General features: G+C 35.4%; 1 protein-coding gene across 1 annotated transcript in view; it reads left to right on the forward strand.

Annotated features, from left to right (window-relative positions):
* Nucleotides 1–14159, forward strand: part of LRP1B (LDL receptor related protein 1B) — a 2306513-nt gene extending 2292354 nt beyond the window's left edge. The window contains exons 89-92 of the mRNA XM_036744555.1: nucleotides 6854–6944; nucleotides 8332–8476; nucleotides 11544–11642; nucleotides 13976–14159. Of these exons, the coding sequence (XP_036600450.1) occupies nucleotides 6854–6944; nucleotides 8332–8476; nucleotides 11544–11642; nucleotides 13976–14116 (476 nt within the window). The 3' untranslated portion in view covers nucleotides 14117–14159. The remainder of the gene's footprint in view (nucleotides 1–6853; nucleotides 6945–8331; nucleotides 8477–11543; nucleotides 11643–13975) is intronic.
* Nucleotides 14160–19963: the final 5804 nt, after the last annotated feature.

A 19963-nucleotide genomic window follows, 5' to 3' on the forward strand; every position in this document is an offset into this window, starting at 1 on the left:
AGTTCAGAACTGGACAAAGGGAAGAAACTGAAAAATAGGAACAGTTTAAGAGGTTGTTAATCCTAGTTGGAGACTCTGAAGTATGGTCAACCTGCCTATGTGGTTTTGTTACCTCTTCAAAATTCTTTTGTAATTTTCCCCCTCCTTCCCACCCCACATAATGTTCACAACTTTTAAATTTGCTACAGGGCATGAAGGCCTACCATTTAAAGAATTTGCAATGGGTTGGGGTGGGGAGATAGTTAGTAAGCATCTTTAAAAAAAAAAGACAAACCTGCCTCTAGGACTATTTAAGGAGGACCTTTCATGCACATGCACTCTGGTACAAATAAGTATCTAAAACTAATGTCCATATACATTTTTATAAATGGTTTATAAATCAGATTGTTCTCCTAACATTTAGCCAAAAGCATCTGCTCTAAAAAAAAGCAATTAGAAATATTAGGTAAGTAATGGATTGTTTGGAGAGCATGATCTTAGAGGAGACTGAAGGAAGAAGAGAGTGATAAGAAGGTAGGAAAGAATCCCAGAAAGGGAAAGGAGAGGGTGGCAAACAGTTGGGGACTTTATTTTCTTAAAATTGTTGAAGAAGTACACTACAAAAGCATATATGCATAGTATATTATATAGAAAGGTATATGTGCACGTATATATGCATATATAAACAGCCATATGAATAAATAAACATAAATATTTTGGCAAATATAAAATGAAGGGAGGGTGGCCTTAATGTCTGAGCTCGCTCTAGTCCCAATTACTGATGACTCCAACTAAGAGTAATTGGAATTGGGCCAAGTGTTGCCCAGGAGAGGTTCTACTGCAGTAATAGTCAGAAATGACTTCCTATTAGCACAGCATAGCCCTGGCCTGCGTTATTTTGATTTCCATTGTCCTTGAAGTTATGTTTTTATGTAGATAGGGCTTCTAAAGTTCAATTCAATGAAATTTAACAAACACTTATTAAGTGCCTACAATATGATCCTTGCCCTCAAGCAAATTACATTTTGGGGAAGGGGAGGGGTTAAGGTGAGTACAAAAATCACATAAATAAATTCAAAATAAAAATGGATAGATAAAAGGGATTGTAATGAAGCATTGTACATTGAGAAGACACAGTCATGTGAGGAAATCTAATGGAGGCGGAAGCATAGTGGATAGTTTAGGGGATGATGAACTGAGGGGAAAATGTGGGGAATATTGCCATGGGAAAATCTTAAGGTGATAAAAAAAAAATAATCTTTCCAGTAGCCAATATGAACTTCTCTTCCTGCTTTTCAATGCCTTCCACAGATAGACCACACCTTCTCTTTCTTTCCAGCCTAATTAACAGGATCACAGACCTAGAACTAGAAGTGGCTTTAGAAGCCACTGTATCCAACCCCTACCCTTCACTTTAAATGTGAGGGTACTGAAGTACAGAGACGATAAGAGACATGCCAAGAGTCACAAAACTATTAGGTAGCTGATGGGATTCGCCCAGGGCCACAGGCTTCCAGGCCCAGTTCTGTATCCACTAAGTCATACTTCCTCTGCTCTTCACCTTCTGCTCAGGCCTATCATGTCCCCATCAATCACACTTTGCTAATTACCATTGTACCATCTTGGCCTCTATTTTCTTCCTTCTCAGAATTCTCCCTTCCCCTCTTGTACCTTCTGTTTGTTCAAATCTCTAATACCCAGGCCTAGACCTAGTTCTTCTACAAAGCCTTCCCTAGATAACTCCAACTTTCACTGACATATTGCTATGAACATCTACAAAAAGAGTTGCATTATACATTTAAGGCTCAAAGAGAGACTGCTTCAATGTGTGGCTTGAAGGGAGGCAGGAATAGATGTATTTTGAGCATCTCTTCCCCCCTGCTTCTCCAAGGGCTCCAAGTCTCTACAAGAACAGCTGGCCACTCCATTCTTCTCAGAGAAAGGAGGTACCCAGGATAGGTCTATTTATATCTCCTCCCTTAAATATCATTAGTCTTCAGGATATCATTTTCAGTTTCAAGGTAAATCCTTGATCACTATTCATTATTTAGAAAAGGAGGACCCTCAGCTTTATATCCAAGGCTTAATTCCCTTCCCACCAAATAACGGTTCCAAAATGAACTCACATAGCAAATAGCAAAGAAACCCATTTATCCAAAAAATGGTAGCAAAACAGAAGTCTGAGAAAGTATAAATAAGAGAATTTATGTCAGACAATACAGAGTGAAGGAGCTCTCTCACTGGAGCAAGGTCTCTCAGCTCACTCAAGAAAGAGCACCAATCTCACCAAAGGGGGAAATTCCCCCAAATCTCTAGTGTAGTAAGGCAAGGATAGGGACTGCCAGCTCTACTCATGTTGGCTTTTTCTCAGTCTTTCTCCCTTTTTTCCCCTGAAAAGAGGATAGAATCCCACATCTTTACTCTCTTGATGCTGGAAGCCGAAAGCCCCCAAAGAGACTGGAGAACTGAGGAAACTAGAGACCTCTCCTTTCTTCCTTTCCTGACAACTGCACTCCCACCCCTCAGGCAGATTCAAGACATTGATCTCTGATAAGGAAAAAGTCCCACACCAATAGGCTTTGCGGCTTGGGTTACAAACAGATTCAACTATAAGCACTATGCAAAAAGATACAGAGAAATCACAGTTTAAGTACTTCCAGGCCATTCCACTTAATGAAGACATTCCCAATGCGAGGATAAGATGGGAAAGGTAAATCCACTATTTCCTCAGTCATTCTCAATTCCTCAATTGCTTTGAGTATCTTGGAACTTTGAATATGATTCCAGAATTTCACCTTCCTCACACTTACAAGAAGAGAATCTATTTATTCTACTTAGACTTAATAAAATTCAGGAGAACAGCTTCATTTGCCCTCTCTGGGTATCTAGGTTAGCCAGAAAGGTCCCTGCTCCAAAGTTCCTTTGGACTTTCCTGTATCCTATTTTGCTTAATAGTAAGACTAGAAGAAGACACGGTTTTGTGGTGTGATCACCCTCAGAATAGAATAACACTTGGGTGTGAATTCAAAAGTATCCCCCCCTCATAAACTTTCCTTCCACATAGGTTTTTAGAGATGTTTATTTTCCCTCTCCTAATCAATAGCTTAGCTGGGCATAGTGAAAAATACAATTTCTATTCAATTGTTTCCATAACAACCATCTCTGATCCAGCTGTTCTCTGATACATACTGCCTTCTTTTAATGAAACACTAGCCCCTTTCGAGCTTCAGCTGTTACTGCTACACTATACTTTATGAGCAATTCAGTGAATTTTCAAGTGATTTTGACTATATGAAATTTTCAACCTATTCTCTGACTTTCAAGCCTAACCCTACAAAAAATATGACTCAATGTATTGTGAATCACAGTATTTATTGCAAGCTATTTGGGGACAACTGGTATAGTAACAAAAGAATTTGGATTTTTCACAGGTCCTAAATTCAAATTCTGCTCTCCTATTTGCTACCCATGTGATTCCTAGCAATTGCTTCTAATATTCGGTTACTTATCTTTAAACCAAGGAATTGGATTTATCTGCTTTCTAAGATCCTTTCCAGCCTTAAATTCTATATGCCTTGTATTAATAATAATCCTTTATTAGGTTTGAGCTGTAAGGAGGCTACTTTAATGATTGTTTGCATGCTATTTTGAAGGAAGATGCAGATTATATTAACAATAGTTAAAGTCAATTAAATTGACTATTCAATTTGGTTCAACAAACACTTATTAAGTACCTTTTTATTAGGTGCTACAGATACAAAGACAAAAATGAAAGTCTGTCTGACTTTGGGGAGCTTACAGTCTTCTGTTAGTCAACCTAGTTCTCTCCTTTCAGTGCCTAAGGGTTGCAATAACATACCCTCACACCTTGGAAAAAGTAAAGGTTTTTCTCTTCCCCTATTGAGGTAGGATATTGCCTCCAAACTGACAGTCATTTGACTCTGCCAGTTTATGGCTGTCTAGTCTACAATGGGCAGGTAAGAAAAATAGGTCGACTATTAAAAATTTTTCATTGTCACTATAGTTTAGAATGTAACATTTATAATTTGAAGCAGTTTCATTCCTGTTTCAGTAAATACTTGCCCTTTGATTCCTACATATTTAAGATGCTTCTGTTTCTTTTCCTATTATAAATGATCATAGAAAAAGACTTCAATAAGGGACATTTCTTTACTACATTAAACATTATTGAAGTCACCTTGACTAGTTAGGTCTCCATTGGACATTTTTGATTCTTATACATTGTGCGTTAAAATATGGGATTAAACTTATGGGGGTGGAGGGGAGCCCTTTGTTTTCTAGCATAAATAATTAACAGCTTCTCAGCAAATAAGAGTGACAGATACTACACAATGCAGCTGAATCCTAAGCAGTTTCCTAAATACTTTATATTAATGTCTAAAGGAAAAAATATATATTATTCATAACTGATATTGTTAGACATTCCTCAAATCACATTTTTAGTGGAAAAAGTAATAAAGTAGTATATTTATAAGTTTCATAATCAATCAACTGAAATCATGGTTTATGAAGTAACCAAGCTGTTCGTTGGTATTTAAAATCTGTGAACAAATGTCAATTACTATGCTACCTGCCAAATTCTGTCCCATCATTAATTACTAATACATTGCAATTTTCTAAAAACTCAGCTTTCTCAAAAACAAGTCATTAGCATATTATACAACTTAGCAAGTTCTTTTCCTTTCTGTAATATGATTAAAAACAGATATGTAAGTCTTATCATTTAAGGAATGAGGCAATAAAAATGTGATATTTCTTGCAATACAAAGAATTATTTTGAGGGGAAATTAGATCAGATGGATATTGTGATGTTTTTATTATTGCTATCATGAATGGTTCTTTTGGGGACTACTGAGAGAAGGGGTCATAGACTATCACTCTCTTGTACACAGACTGCCTTATAACTAAAAGGATCGCTGACAGCCCTGGACAATTTCTCAAAAGCAATGGAGTCAGATCTCATCTTCCTCATTTCTGGCTCCAACTCTTCTTCCATTTTTAGCTCCTGTCCAAGATACACATATTAATCTCATTGCATCATACATTTAGAACTGGAGGAGATAGCAAAGATTATCTAGTTCTTCCTCCCTCATTTTACAGCTGAGGAAACTGAATCACATAGAGATTAAGTGACTTGCTTAGTGTTAGGTAATAAATAGCAAAGCTAGAATCCATACTCAAGTCTTCTGACTGCAAGTCTATCCAGACTACCCATTCAACGTATTGTCCATTTAGCTGCATGTCATACATTTAGACATTTTCTATTTTCCGGTGTAGATGGTCAGAATAATATCTTTAGATTTCCTATGGATTTTACTGAGGATACTAGGGACACTATAGTATCCTAGATTCAATAAAATTTCAGTTATGGTAGCCATTATAGATAGACAGATGGATAGGGGGAGAGAGAGAGAGAGAGAGAGAGAGAGAGAGAGAGAGAGAGAGAGAGAGAGAGAGAGAGAGATAATACTTCCTGTTTAATACTTTAGTTGACGTGAATAATCAATATTTTGGTAAAACAATGGTAATCTCTGCTGTTACAGTTATGTTAGAGTCTTTTGTAATTTTGACACATACATAAATAAATCCTTGTCTGAGAAGCTGCTTCAGAGGTACATTTTGTTCTACTGAGTTAAATGCCATCTGAAAATCAACTAACAGTAGGATCCTATGGTCTTTAGAACTTTTTATGCTGTCATTAAAAAGACCCCTTGAAGTTTGCACACAATGCTTTCATGAAGATTTTTATGCAGATGATAGTGTAGGCAGATGGACTTGTAATTACTGGTTATTTGATCATAAATCTAGAGATAGAAGGAGTCTCTCTGTCTACTAGCCCAACTATCTGCTTTTTACAAATGAGGAAACTGAGGCCCAGAAATGTTAAGCCCAAGGTCACATAGTAAGTGTCCAAAAAAAAAGTGGAATTGAACCCAGGGCCTATGACCCTAGAATTAGCATTCTTGGACTCAAGGGACATTATGCTTTGCCTTCCTTCCTTCCTCCCTCCCTCCCTCCCTCCCTTCCTTCCTTCTTTCCTTCCTTCCTTCCTTCCTTGCTTCCTCTTTTCCTTGGGGGTAAGGGGGTGTTGGTAGTAAAGAATCATTCATGATCTTTGCAATTCTTTTGAATTCTTTACTTCTTTGTGATATTTTGAGAATCAGTCCCTGAATACTTTTGAAAATATAACCTTCAGCATTACTTTCTTCGGTATGCACTTGGTTAATGAATTGAAACTCCACAAGTATCACAAGAGCTGAGGGCAGAGACTAAGGAAAACTATAAATAGGGAAAATCATTAGCTCTGACCCCCCATTTGTTTAATACATTTAAAGCTCCCAGCCTTTTGTGATAGCAAGCATGAAATAATATGTATATTTGTAGCAATATGCAGAGGCAGAGAGACATTCAACAGCTTTTGTTGAAGGAACAATGTGTCATACTAGGCACTAGTGTGAGGAAATAAATTGGAGTGTTGGCTGAGTAAAGGTGGAAGGAATTATTCAGGTGGATGTAGTTTCTAGGGGGCATTATTTCTAACCTTCAGAAATCTGCTAATACCTTCAGAATTCCAGCATGTGAAACAAAGAACAGTTTAGAAAATGGTTCAAGAATGGAAGGGGTTTGATTTATCTCATAGTAACATGGATATGTCCTGGACATCTGGGAGACAGCATTTTTTTTCCCTTCATACATTAGTGAAATCAGGGTCATCGGTATGTTTATTTTTAAAATTCTTCACTTTAATTTTGTTTGTATCAGCCTCAGATTATATTTTAGATCTCTCTCTCCAAAACCTTTGAATTTATTTCTACATAGATTTATGTTTTGTTTTGTTTTTAATCTTTTGCAGGAAGTATTGCAATCATTGTTCCTCTTGTCCTCTTGGTGACACTAATTACTACTTTAGTCATTGGTTTAGTGCTTTGTAAGAGAAAAAGAAGGTAAGGGGTATTGTTATATGACTAAAAAATTAAAGGTGAATTGAAAACATATATGAATGTGTGTATGTGCGTATATATTTTATATACATATATAAAATAGGCCTGCTTTCTGTTTTCCCTTTGATAATCAGAATGAGGTGATTTAGTTCGTATAAGCAAACTCTTTCCATCCCTACTGTTTTATGTATCCTTTGTCACATTACAATGTGCTTTTCATTCTTGGCTTTAGCACTAGCTCAGACTTACTGGAAATGACAATTTGGCCAGTCCCTATTCTTAGCCTCCTTGCTGGAACGGAGATGGTCTGGCAAGATTAGCCAGATAAATTATTAATTAATATGCTCTGTAGAATCTTCCTTTTGGTCCTTGATCACCAAAAGATGGTCCATGAGTGACCTACCCAGAGTCTTGCAATCATAATCATAAATATTGATACTTGTGGGATGCATTGATTCATTTGAATGACGATCATAGTCAGGTTAATTTACAATGACTCATTGACCTAAAACTGCTAGCATGGCACCTGGCAGCAGTCAGTTATATAAATTTAGCAGACTTCAGATGGTTTGATTAAACTGGCCACTAGTTCATGTTTTGTAGACAATTAGGTAGTTGTCTAAGTGTATCTTGCTAAGAATCTCACAAAGGCTTTACCTCAGGGTAAGTTCAGTTGTATTTAGCCTTATGGTCAGGTGTTGAGTGCCCAAGCATTACACAGAATGTCCCAAAAGTCTTAGTGTAGTTTTAAGCTTATATAGCTTCAGCTTTTAAGATACTAAATATACATGTATTATGTTGCATATACATGCATATATGCAGGCATGCAAACAGATGTGTGCGTTCATGTATACATGTACATATTATATAAGCAAAGAACTATATAAGCCAAAAAAAGTCTGAGAATGAGTAATTTAAAGTTGTAGTGGCCTACCACAACAAACGTGGCCTGAAGCAAAGAGAAATCTTAGTCAGGATAGTTCCTGTAGGTCTGTTACAGAAGAAAAAAATGAGAATTTGTCCATATGATCTGGAGAATATCATTGTTTTTAAAATTTCCCTTCACTAGTAATGATGAAGTAGACTGTCTATTTTTGTAGCCCTCTTGGAGAAAGATAATTCTAAATATGAATGTCTTTTCAGTGACTAACTTGGAAAAACTAAGAATATCATTAATGTTTTATTGGAATTTTAATATTCTTTTTCCATCTATAACCAACAATTTATCATTTACTAGGTATATTTCTATGTTGTTACAAAATTTTTTTTCTAAGACTAGACTAAATGATTAGATGTAAAAATGAACCCATTAAATACTTACAATACTTCTGTATATCCTGCTTGTGATATTTTCAAAGTATACCCACTTTTGTTGTTCCTGTTATTATAGGACAAAAACAATTAGAAGACAACCTATTATCAATGGAGGAATTAATGTGGAGATTGGCAATCCATCATATAATATGTATGAGGTGGACCATGATCATAATGATGGAAGTCTTTTAGATCCAGATTTCATAGTAGATCCAGCAAAGGTAACATCATTTTCTTTAGAGGGTAAAAACAAAAGAAAAATGGCTCATATTCTTAGGGTCATAACTCTTTCTACATTTCTGAAATTAAGCACATTTCCTTTTTATTTGAAGATATTGAGCAATGTTAAGGATTCTTCAGTGTTATATTTTCTTCCAAAGAAAAATTTGCAGGAATTCATTAACTAAAATTATAAATTACTTTTGAAAAGAATACACATTTGGGGGAAATGTGTATATTATAAATTCACTCAATCTTTAAGTGTACAAAGTATTCGTGTAAAACAATATCCATTTTCCAAATATAGTATACTTAAATGTACATTGAAACAAAAACACATTATATAGATTCCAACAAGTCAAAACTCATTCTTTTGGGATAAATACCAGGGATAAAGTTCAATGTGGACAGCAAAATAATCTATAAAAAGTGCTTCTCTGGCAAAAAAAGCATTTTTTTCCTTATGGTATTTGGATTAAAGTGCTAATGATTATGTCTTCTCAGTTGTCTATATAGGGGATAGAACTGTGATTTCACTAATAGAGGGAACTGCCTGGTAGGAAATGCTCTCTACCCATGTATCAGCACCTTTTCTGTAACTTCGAGTCTTAGAGACCACTGAGAGGTAAAGTGATTTTTCCGGGATCATATCACTACGTCAGAGGAGCCTCTTGAATCCAATTCTTCCTTGCTGTAAAGGGAGTTCCATGTTGACAATGCCATACTGCCTTCATAATAACAATACTTATTAGCAGATAAATTTTCTCTATTAAATATCCTTTCCTTATTATACCTTGAGAATTATCATTAACTTATAGACCAAAAAATTCTATGTTTTATCTTCTAAAATTCCTTAGATCACTGCTGGTCTACCTTGCTTTATGGTCACTTCTACATTAGGAAAGGGAAGTAGACAAGTCAAGTGGTTCACCAGAAAAATGAGGCAAAAACAAACGAACAAACAAAGCATTACTTCCATCTGAATTTTCTTAATATTTTCAGTAAAGGTGTTCAATTTTTACTCTTTTAATTGCCATGAACTGATTTCATTTTTTTCCATAGCTAATAAAAACTTGGTCTTGGATCAGATACTCATTCAGCAACTCTTATTTGAGCAAATACTATGTTCAGGTACTGTTCTAAGCCGAAGAATCATCGTATGGCATACTGTTACAGGACACATTGCATAACCCTTCCATGCTGTGGTCCTCAGATTCCATATGGCCAATCATCTTTTAGCCAGATGACAAAATTAACATTCGTAATTAAATGAACCAACAAAGTGGCGACTGGTTCTGTGTCTGCAAATTGAGTTGAACTTTCTTTGGAATGGGGCGTTTGTCTCTCTCTAAGACGTTATCTTAGTGCAGAATGGCTTGTTATCGGAAGGAGCAACATCCAGCTGAAAATCTGTGTCAGTGATTATTAAGTAGGTAACTAATGCCCACATTTTAAATGTGTTTGAGGTACAAACACAAGCAACCTTAATTTTTAATATTCTTGATACTTAGAATAGGCAGAAGACAGGTAACCTAAATGTTTTCATTAGATACTTTCTCTGAGAAGTGGAGAGACATCTGAGACACCATGCTTTGGGAACTCTTTCTAGAGTACCTAGGGATTAAAATAATACAGTACTTATAATCATTAATATATTATTGTTTGAAGAATGTAATTTAGACTATTTCAGGAAGAGAAAATGCTTTAATTTTCCCTGTAATTTTAATCCTTCATTGATTAAAATGAGCCAAGGCACTTCAATGAAAATAGCTCTATGGGACTGAAATCTCAAAGTTTATGGAAAGCCTGTGTAGAAATCTCTGTTCTTATCAATTTCTCATTTACTCTACTAACAAAAAGCTATCCTTGATTGCCCTTTGAACATATTTATAATAGAGGTTCACAAGATGAGATTGAACCTCCCTAAGTTATCAGCGATGACTTGGAAAGCAATTATTTGAACCCTGGATTGTTACCCAGGCTACAGCTGTCAGAAACAACAGAAGGGATTACACCAATCATTCAGTCCAAACCCCTTGAGATAGCTGAGGACCAGAGAGGCAATGACCTTTACCCATGGCTACGGCAAGCCAGGTCTCCTAGCTCCCACGACAATGATCTTCCACAGTTCTTTTCTGTGTTTTCTGTGCAAAGAAGGAGGTTACACGCTGAAGAAACTTCATTTCTCTGTGTGTTTCTAGCCTGGTCAATGAAATGGACTAGATAGCTTACCACGTGCATGCCTTTTATTAAGCCTAATAGACTTGATGTTGAGTTCATAGAACATTCTAGATATAAAGAGGAAGAATTTAGTTTCAACTTCTCTTACACACACACACACACACACACACACACACACACACACACACACACCCCATTTTGACACAAGCTACTCTTCTCTGTCTCCACACCCACTGCATGTTCCCATTTCTTTCTTTCATGTCACTAATAGGATATAAGGTATGGGTGTCAAGCTGACTAACCAAACCTTTGAGCTTGATTAATTCTAACCCACAGTATCAAGTTCAAGAGCTATTCTAGTTCCTTGGACTAGTTCTAATCAATCTGTTCTGTCACTTCTTTTTCTTGAAAAATAATATATGCTCTTCACAGGGGTGATGATTAATTCTGGTTTGAGTGAGTAGAAGCAGTCATGGTTAATAAAATGGTTGATTATCCAGAATGGTTCTACTAGCAGGACTTCCCAAAGTGAAGAGGCTTTAATTGGAACATGCAAGTACATTATTCACAGATCTGTAAGCAGGGACATTATTTCCTGGGGGGACAAAATGAAATGGAAAGAATATATCTGGGAGCTCAGTATCTCCAAACGTAGGTTGGAGAGAGCAGGCATATCTCTACACCAGAAGCAGCAGGTGAGCATTAATATTTGAATGATAGCATAGAGCTTCCCTTGATAAAGGCAACATGTGCAGTATTTCATGTTAAATAATGGTCTAAGGACAAAAATGTTATTTTGTGACTGAAAAAAATGAGTATATAAATATGATGGGAGGGGCGATGCTATGTTTTATAGACCAGAAACTAAAATTCTTTATTTATATACAGGCCAGATATATAGGGGGAGGACCCAGTGCTTTCAAGCTTCCCCACACAGCGCCACCCATCTACCTAAACTCTGATTTGAAAGGACCACTAACCGCAGGGGTGAGAAAAGAAAATTCATCTTTCCATATCCATTCCATCACAGGGCTCCTCATAAACCAGGACTGGGCATTTGACTTTGTAGAGGCATAGCTCTTTATTGAGCTTTTAACTGAAAAGTTATAAAATATAGAGATTTTAATTGCTTAGGACCAGTTGTTTTTCATGTTACCTGAGATTTTAAGATTTTCCACAGCTCATTAAAAACTGAGACTTCTACAGCAATAAGAAAGTGCTATAATGAGCATTTACAAATATGTCATATTGAAATAAAATGATATTTCATTTCTTAGAAATTTCAAATTACTGGGCAGAAATTTAAGATGAAAAAATTAAAATGTTTACTCTTCAATTGTCATTTATGTATTATTAAGATAGATTAAGTTCAAATAACCAAACTCCATAGAAGCATGCTATATGCTTTAGAAGAGAATCATCTGTTATTCATTTCCATATTTTATGATGTCACTCTTTTTTTCTTGCCTCATTTGCATCAAGTCATTGCAGTGGCCTTATTGTAACTAAGATTGCATGGACCAAGCTTGATTATAAAACGTAAAGCATTGTTATTACTGCTCCTTTTTTCTTAAGCAAAATAATTGTGCGTATGCTACCAAATTGTATTACTTCAACATGAAAGATTAATGTATCTGTGTTCATTTTGAAGTTTCTATTTCCATAGTCTAGCAAAGAATCTGGTCTCTAGCAGGTGCTTAATAAACGATTATTGAAAATAACAGTAATAAGAGCTAACTTTAAAAAACACTTAGTGTGTACCAAGCACTGTGCTAAGTGCTTTATAATTATTATCTCATTTGATCCTCACAACAACCCTGGGAGGTAGGTCCCCCATTTTACAGATGAGGAAACTGAGTCAAACAGAATTTGAGTGATTCGCCCAGAGTCGCAAAGCTATCAAGTATCTGAGACTGGATTTGAACTCAGGTCTTTCCAACTCCAGGTCACAGACTCTATCCACTGTGCCATCCTAAATGCTGAAAAATTAATTCTATAAAGTGATTCTATAAATGTTAGTGAAATTATACTGTACCTATGACAATTTCAGAGCTGAAAACATTCCCATGACTCAGTCTGAATGTGTGCTTCACAATACTTTGGAAACAGCCCAATGAATTAGTTTTATAAATCTGAGTATAATAGTAGAACGGTGAGTCTGCACAGAGCTACAACAGCTTTGATTACAAAGCTATTCCTTTATAAATACAAATTTTTGCTTTTTTAATTTAATGAGAAGAAAATGCAAAATAGTAAGTGACTAAATGATTTTTCTGTCTTCAAAGTTATTGACTGAATTTAATGACTGCCAGTACTGTAGCCAAGCAGCCAATCCTTAGAGACTGGTTTAGTGCCTCTCTCTGTATCAGTTACATAATCTATTGTTTTAGTCCCAAAATTAGTCATCATGAGAATAAGAACACCAGAGTGGAAAAGAATTCTTTCCCCTTAACCTCATTTTCAGCAAATAGCTATTGAAAATACAATTTGAAGGAAAAGATCAAGATTCAAAACATCATTCTGGTGTTTCCAAATGGCTGTTTGGCATCATACTGACAAAACACAGAGATAATTTGATTGAATTTGGAGCTGAATAATGTCTTTTAAAATGAAACAGGAAATCATAAAAATGTCATTTTAAAACCTCCAAGTATTGATAGCATTTAGCAAATCACTCTCCTAGGACTTGAAAGATTCAATTTGTTTCCCTCCTCCAAGTCTAGCTTCCACACAGATTTCACAGGAACTTTCATTAAAGTGTGACCAAGTTTACAAAATATATTGAACCTCAAATTTATCAGTAGCTTGTGATTTTGCCTAAATAACTGTTATCACATTTAAATTATATGACGTGTTATGTACATGTCCCTCTCTCCACTTATCTTAAATATCATCTTTGTAAAGGATGAGCAAAGAACTTGTTCAATGAGATGAAAGTGACCTACTAGCTGTTTCCCATACATTTAATCTCCCACTTCCATACCTTTGCACAGGCTGTTTCCTATGTTACCCAAAGGATTCTCTTCTCACCTACTCCTCTCAGAAGTCCTTGATTCCTTGAAAACAAAATATAAATACCAACTTTGCTGATCTCTACCCTCTGCCAACCAGTACTTGAAATGATTGTATATTTGTTTTATATTTACCTGTGTCCATCTATTATATCACGAAATGGAAACTCATTGAGGACAAGAACAATTCCATTTTTGTCTTTGTATACCCAACATGGTGTTTTATACATATTGGGCACTTATTTTTTGTTGTTACTGAAATGAATTGGAGTTAACTCAATGATAATTTATCTCTTTCTCTCCCCTCAGCCAACGAATTACTCCAATCCAGTTTATGCAAAGTTGTATATGGATGGGCAAAACTGTCGAAATTCCTTAGGAAGTGTTGATGAAAGGAAAGAACTTCTTCCAAAGAAAATAGAAATTGGGATAAGGGAGACAGTGGCATAATCTTCTGATACCTTTTATATTCTGTATAAATGTATAAAATATAAGGATTACTTTTGTATGTTCCAACAGTATTATAATTGTTTTGGCATCAGCATTACCTCTTTTGTTTGTCCCTTTTTGGGTTTAATTGTTTTATGAGTTTTCCGTTGTTGATTTGTTTTCTGCTGATGACTATTGATTGACCATTTGTATGGTATTTTTACAAAAAAAAAAAAAAAGAAACTGCACTACAGTACAATTTACAACAATGCTGCTGATATGACACACCTTTGAATTTGTTAAAATTAAAAACATATTCCTTTGTAGTGTGAATATGAGCAATCTATTTTGTACGAACTTTTTTGGTTCTACTTAGTCAACAAAGATGATATCTGCACTTTTCCATGATATAGTCTGAAAGCTGTAGTACGGTGCATTATTTTTTCTGTTTAAAATGGTGAAAGAATGATTGAATGGTGTACTTTCTTCTTTGCGCCCATTAGGATTTTACTTCAGAGCCTGAATAAAAGTATATAATCTTAAAAATTCCAACATGGCCTGCTTTTGAAATTTGCCTTAGATCATGAACAGATAAATGAGGCTTTAAAATAAAAAATATATATATATATATAAGATAAATTCTAATGATCTGCATGAATACAAACAACTATGCTTTCTTTAATTATATGTGCTATCCTAAACACATATGCCATATAATCAACATTTGTATTTAACCAATACTGGTAGAACGTAGCAACACTATCTTAAAAGCTGAAAGACTTTACTTGCTATGGAACAAGACCTGATCTCCATTAGGCCTTTAGTACAGTAGCCACTCTAGAGCACAAGAGGGCATTACCTATTCATGTATTATGGATGCGTTCACGTGGTCACCTGCATTTTGTGGATGATTAACCCCTTACCACATTGGAAACAACAAAAGAGAAAATATAAGCACATATATTGACAACAGAATTCCAATTTTGTGAAAGCAAGTGAATTGTTTTTGCGAGGCCATGCATATAAGACAAAGCAGCTTTTTTAGTAAGCAATATTGATTGGATTTGTTCAAGGTACATTAGGACCAATTTATTATGTGCCCCATTAAAAATATTTATTGCTAAGGGACCTTAGCAAAATAGTTCTGGGATAACCATCAACAATCCATAATCAAAGGTGAAAAGTGTCAAAGTTGGACTAATTACTCTGGTATCCATTTCTTTTCCATTCTATACAAGTATATAGAGCCCACTCACTTATTTTTCCCCAAAATATCAACTGAAAGAAGTATGACTTATTTAAGTTACATATAAAAAAGATAGCATTTTTATACAAATATCTTTAAAAGGCACAAAAGATTTATTCACATGGTATGGAGGGCTTTTTGTTCCTCTGATAGACATGACCGACTTTTAGCTGTCATAATGTATTAACATAACAGATGAAATATGTTTGTGGTTGCTCTTTTCCCTTTGTACAAGCATTAAAAAACTGCTGTTTTATAAAGAGACTTTTTTGTTGTACTATGTGCATGCATACTACCTATTTCTAAACTTTGCCATATTGAGGCCTTTATAAACTATTGATTTATGTAATACTAGTGCAATTTTGCTTGAACAATGTTATGCATATCATAAACTTTTTCAGGTTCTTGTTTAAGTACATTTTTTAAATTGAACAGTATTTTTCATTTTGGTTATAATAGTCATTTTGCCTATGTTTCTACAATGAAGTGTTCAATACTTTATAAAAAATTGTTGACTGACTTATTTAAATGAAATTCTACATATTTAAGTCCTTGTGTTGGGTAATTTTTAAAGTTAAGAAATTGATTGCCTTATAGATAATTATAAAACTTCCTGGGAAGAAGAGCTGGGAACATGAGGAAAACATTTGTCGTGGCTTTAAAGTACTTACTGTAGTCTGGGGAAGTATTGACTTCATTATACATGAGGTTGCCATGATTCTCTCTGCTGTGCTAGAGAGGGAAAGTCCCCTGGCCTGGGAGGAAAAAAGCAACTCTCTCTGCTTCCTGCCTTCTTTCTTACTTTAATGTACTGTCTCACCTATGCTAGCTACATAGCAGCCAGAGGAAAAAAAGAGAAAGTAAAATACATACAGGAAACTGCAGCCTGTGTCCATAGAAGCCCAACACTTCCTCGCTTCTGCCTTTGTTGAGAGCGTGTGTTGGAGATGGAGAAGATAAAGATTATAGAGGTGCTTTTAAATGAATCTCTAGATGATGGTGAGAGAGAGAGAGAGATGTACAGAGACTGAGACTGAGAAAGAAAAGACAGAAAGATAGATGTACATGCCCTAGAGAGTAGAAGGCTAATCTTGGAGATGAGTAAAATCCTGCTTCTGTTACATATTGGCTGTGTGACCATGGGCAAGTCACTAACCTCTCTCAGATAATTCTATAAGGATATAACAAGATGAGATGCCAAAATGCAGAGATGGAGTTTCTACAAAATGAAATAAAATGTTTGTACTGATGTAGAATACACATAAATAAATTTAAAGGTAAGCTCTTTTGACATATCTCCAATTAAAATTTGTGAGTCATGTTTTCTCACAAAAGCTCTGCATTTGTTGACATTTTGAAAAAAAAATGATATCAGATCATTAAATTTGGAGCCCTATCCTTTTTTTCTCTTAAGGTTTTAATTTGGGGGCAGTTTGGCTTAGTTCTCAAAAGTTTTGAGGTTGACAAAATTTTCAAATTACACATTACCACTGCACATATATTTCCCCAACAGGAATGTGTCCTATTTTCCAAATCTCTAAAATAATATAATACTGACAAATGTTGCTTTGGAGGTTAGAGTTCTCTTCTGGAAAGGTGGAGAACTTAGTCCTTCTCCAGCCTTGCCTAACTCTTCCATGGGTATTGAGTTAAAGTATGTTCTTTTCATTGCTCATCACTGTGTTCCCCATCCCCGTACTCTGAAGAGTTAATCAGTCACATCCTATTACAACAATTAACTCGGTTTTTGGCCTAGGGGAAATATAATAGCCCTCAGGTGGTTCATTTCTCTGCTATTTTATTGAGTCTGTAACAGACTAAAGTATTACTAATTTATTAACACCATCACAATAGCTCAGAGCCCCTAGGTAAAAAAAAAAATCCCTGACATTCAGATAGAGGCTTAGCTCTCTGTCCTAATTTAAATGTTGTGCTTTGCCAGATAGCATCTGGATTCTATGTTTTAGGAAAAAAATCAGAATATAGAAAATGCTCAGACAAAAGGATCAAGCAGAGTATATTACAGTACCTCTTATTAGACAAACATGAGGAGGAGAAACTGGGGCAAGAGTGCATCTCTTGGAACTTCTCTCAGTCCTTGAATAGGCAATTACAGTTAGCAGCTTTGGTACACATTCTGTGTATCAAGATGGCTGTAAGCAGGCCTCTGTACTGGTTTGTGTTTTAGCCACTAGCTCTCAAACATCAACATGAAAAACTTTATAGGACACCTTTTTAAATTTAATCTGCATTATTGCCATTTTCCCATCAATTTCTTAAGCCTAGATAAATAGTAAAGCAATTCCTAATTTGTAGCATTTGCCAATTTCCAAGGTGTAAATGCTCACCCTGAAAATTTGGCAATCATCTCTCATTAGCTGGTATGAGTTGATTTCAAAACATCTCTGGCTATAGGTGCCTAAGAGCCTACTTTGATCACTCCTTCCCCTGCTGCAGCTTAGCTGTCCTTTGTGTTTTTCCTTTTGCCTCTTGCTTGTGTGTCACTGGTTCTTACCAGTTTGGCTTATGATATCCAGCACAGGGATTTCCCCCAATGCCATTACTTCTCTACTCTTGTCCCTATTCCTTCCTCTTCTTAGTCCACTCTCTCCAAAACTGTATAGATATCTTTAAAGATTCCTTGGCATGACTTCAGTCTGCCTTTTGGCTCAGGGCTAACAATAGAGCAAATCATTCTCAGGTCTGAGAGGAAAAGCTTATCCCTCCGAACAACGAATTTCAGAATGTCATTCAGTTTTCAAATCGTATATGTGTGTCTGTGTATGGGTGTATTGTGTATGTGTATGTATGTATGTATACATATGTATATGCGTATAAATGTGTGTATACATGTATGTGTACATATACACACATATATACATACACACATGTGTATATGTATGTATATTATTTATGTTTAAATGTGTTATGTGATGCCAGAAACAAAAGAAAATTAATTACATGTGTCTCTTTTCCTTCTCCATCTCATCCACTCCATGATTCCAGTGAATTACACTGTTTTCATTATTTGATATTTACAAGACCAAAGAGTAGGGATACATATGTGCCCTTGCCATTACTTAGTGCAATTGAAGAACGTATAACTGCATGAGTGTCTCATATTGTAGATTCCCACAAAGATAACAGCTTTTGCAAAGAGTTCTCCGTCTTCTAGAATTCAATTCATTTAAAGATCATCTCAATTATTTAAAAATTTGTGTGTATGTATAGTGGGGTCATATGAGTCCATCAGGATGGAGAACTCCATATAGAAATGTGTTCAACTCTTTATAATTTATATGCCTGAGATACTGAAAGATTAGATTACTTGGACAAAGTCATACAGGTAGAATGTATCAGAAACAGGATGTGAACCCAGTTCTTGACTCTGACTGGCCCCTATCACTATACCACACTGCTTCTCCACTTTCTTAATACTATACTGTTAGGGATGAATTATGCTATGGGGTCCTTATTGAAAGATAAGGCACTTGGCATTTAATGTGTCATGGTGTGAAGAGGCTCAAGAATTCTCTAAGAAACAACATGTTTGGTCGCCTCTTCCTCTTTTTCCCAATGGATATGCCTTCTTTTTATGCATTGATAGGAACAGGTTTAGAAGAATATTTTAAAAGAGGTATGCCATTTATACTTGGTACTGTTTATTTCAGGGAAGTTATTCAAGTGGTGATATTATCGAAACATCTTAAGATGCATTCTTAACACCCAATCTACTTGTCAATCTCTTTGTATAGTTATATACACATCTATTTTAGAGGGCAAAGCATGGAACTGTGTTCTCTGGTTCAGTCACTCCTTTTTAATGGATATCATACCTTTATAACTGTAATTCACTTTGAGAAATGGGCAGCTTCCATACAATCCTATTTTTTTTTGTACCGAGGGAGATCAAAAATACCAAGAAAAATTGCTACTAAATAGTAAGATTACCCAGCTGATAAATATTGTGCTAAAGTTTTTGCCATTCCCTCTAATGGATGATCTGTTCCTTCAGGACATGTCTACCAGATATTTGTTAAGGTAAGTGATGCAGTGCCATTACTTTAGTCATTTGTTCACCACCACATAATTTTTCAGCCACTGTTCCTTCTGCAGTTTTAATACATAAATTACAAGGTTACTGATGTAACTTGATTTCTAGTTTATTTATGCACTGGTGGCTTGCAGACCTAGTAACTTAACTGTTCTAGCCACTTTAAATGTAATGTTGATAGTTATAAACCACACACGTCTTATTCATCCCAGTGACCTAAAAATTCATAAATAAGGAAATAATTTTCTACAAGAATAAGTTGTAAAATGTAGTTGACAATTAGAGATAAGAGTTTGAAGTGAGACAGTGAGTAGATCTGGTTTGAGAAAGCATGATGAATTTTTGTCTTTGAAAATAAATTGACTGATGAATGATATTTCTAATTAAATCATTTCTTTTTTCCATTTTCCATTTTTAATGATATCTTTCATTTAGATATTACCTTCATTCCCCCTCCCCCCCTTACCTGGTAAATTATCCCTTTTAACCAAGAATTAAAGAGGGAAAAAATCAGTTCAGCAAAATTATCCAACATATCCACTGTGACTGACCCAGGGGCACAAAGGTT

Source organism: Trichosurus vulpecula, chromosome 2, assembly GCF_011100635.1.
Source record: "Trichosurus vulpecula isolate mTriVul1 chromosome 2, mTriVul1.pri, whole genome shotgun sequence".
Classification (NCBI taxonomy): Eukaryota; Metazoa; Chordata; class Mammalia; order Diprotodontia; family Phalangeridae; genus Trichosurus; species Trichosurus vulpecula.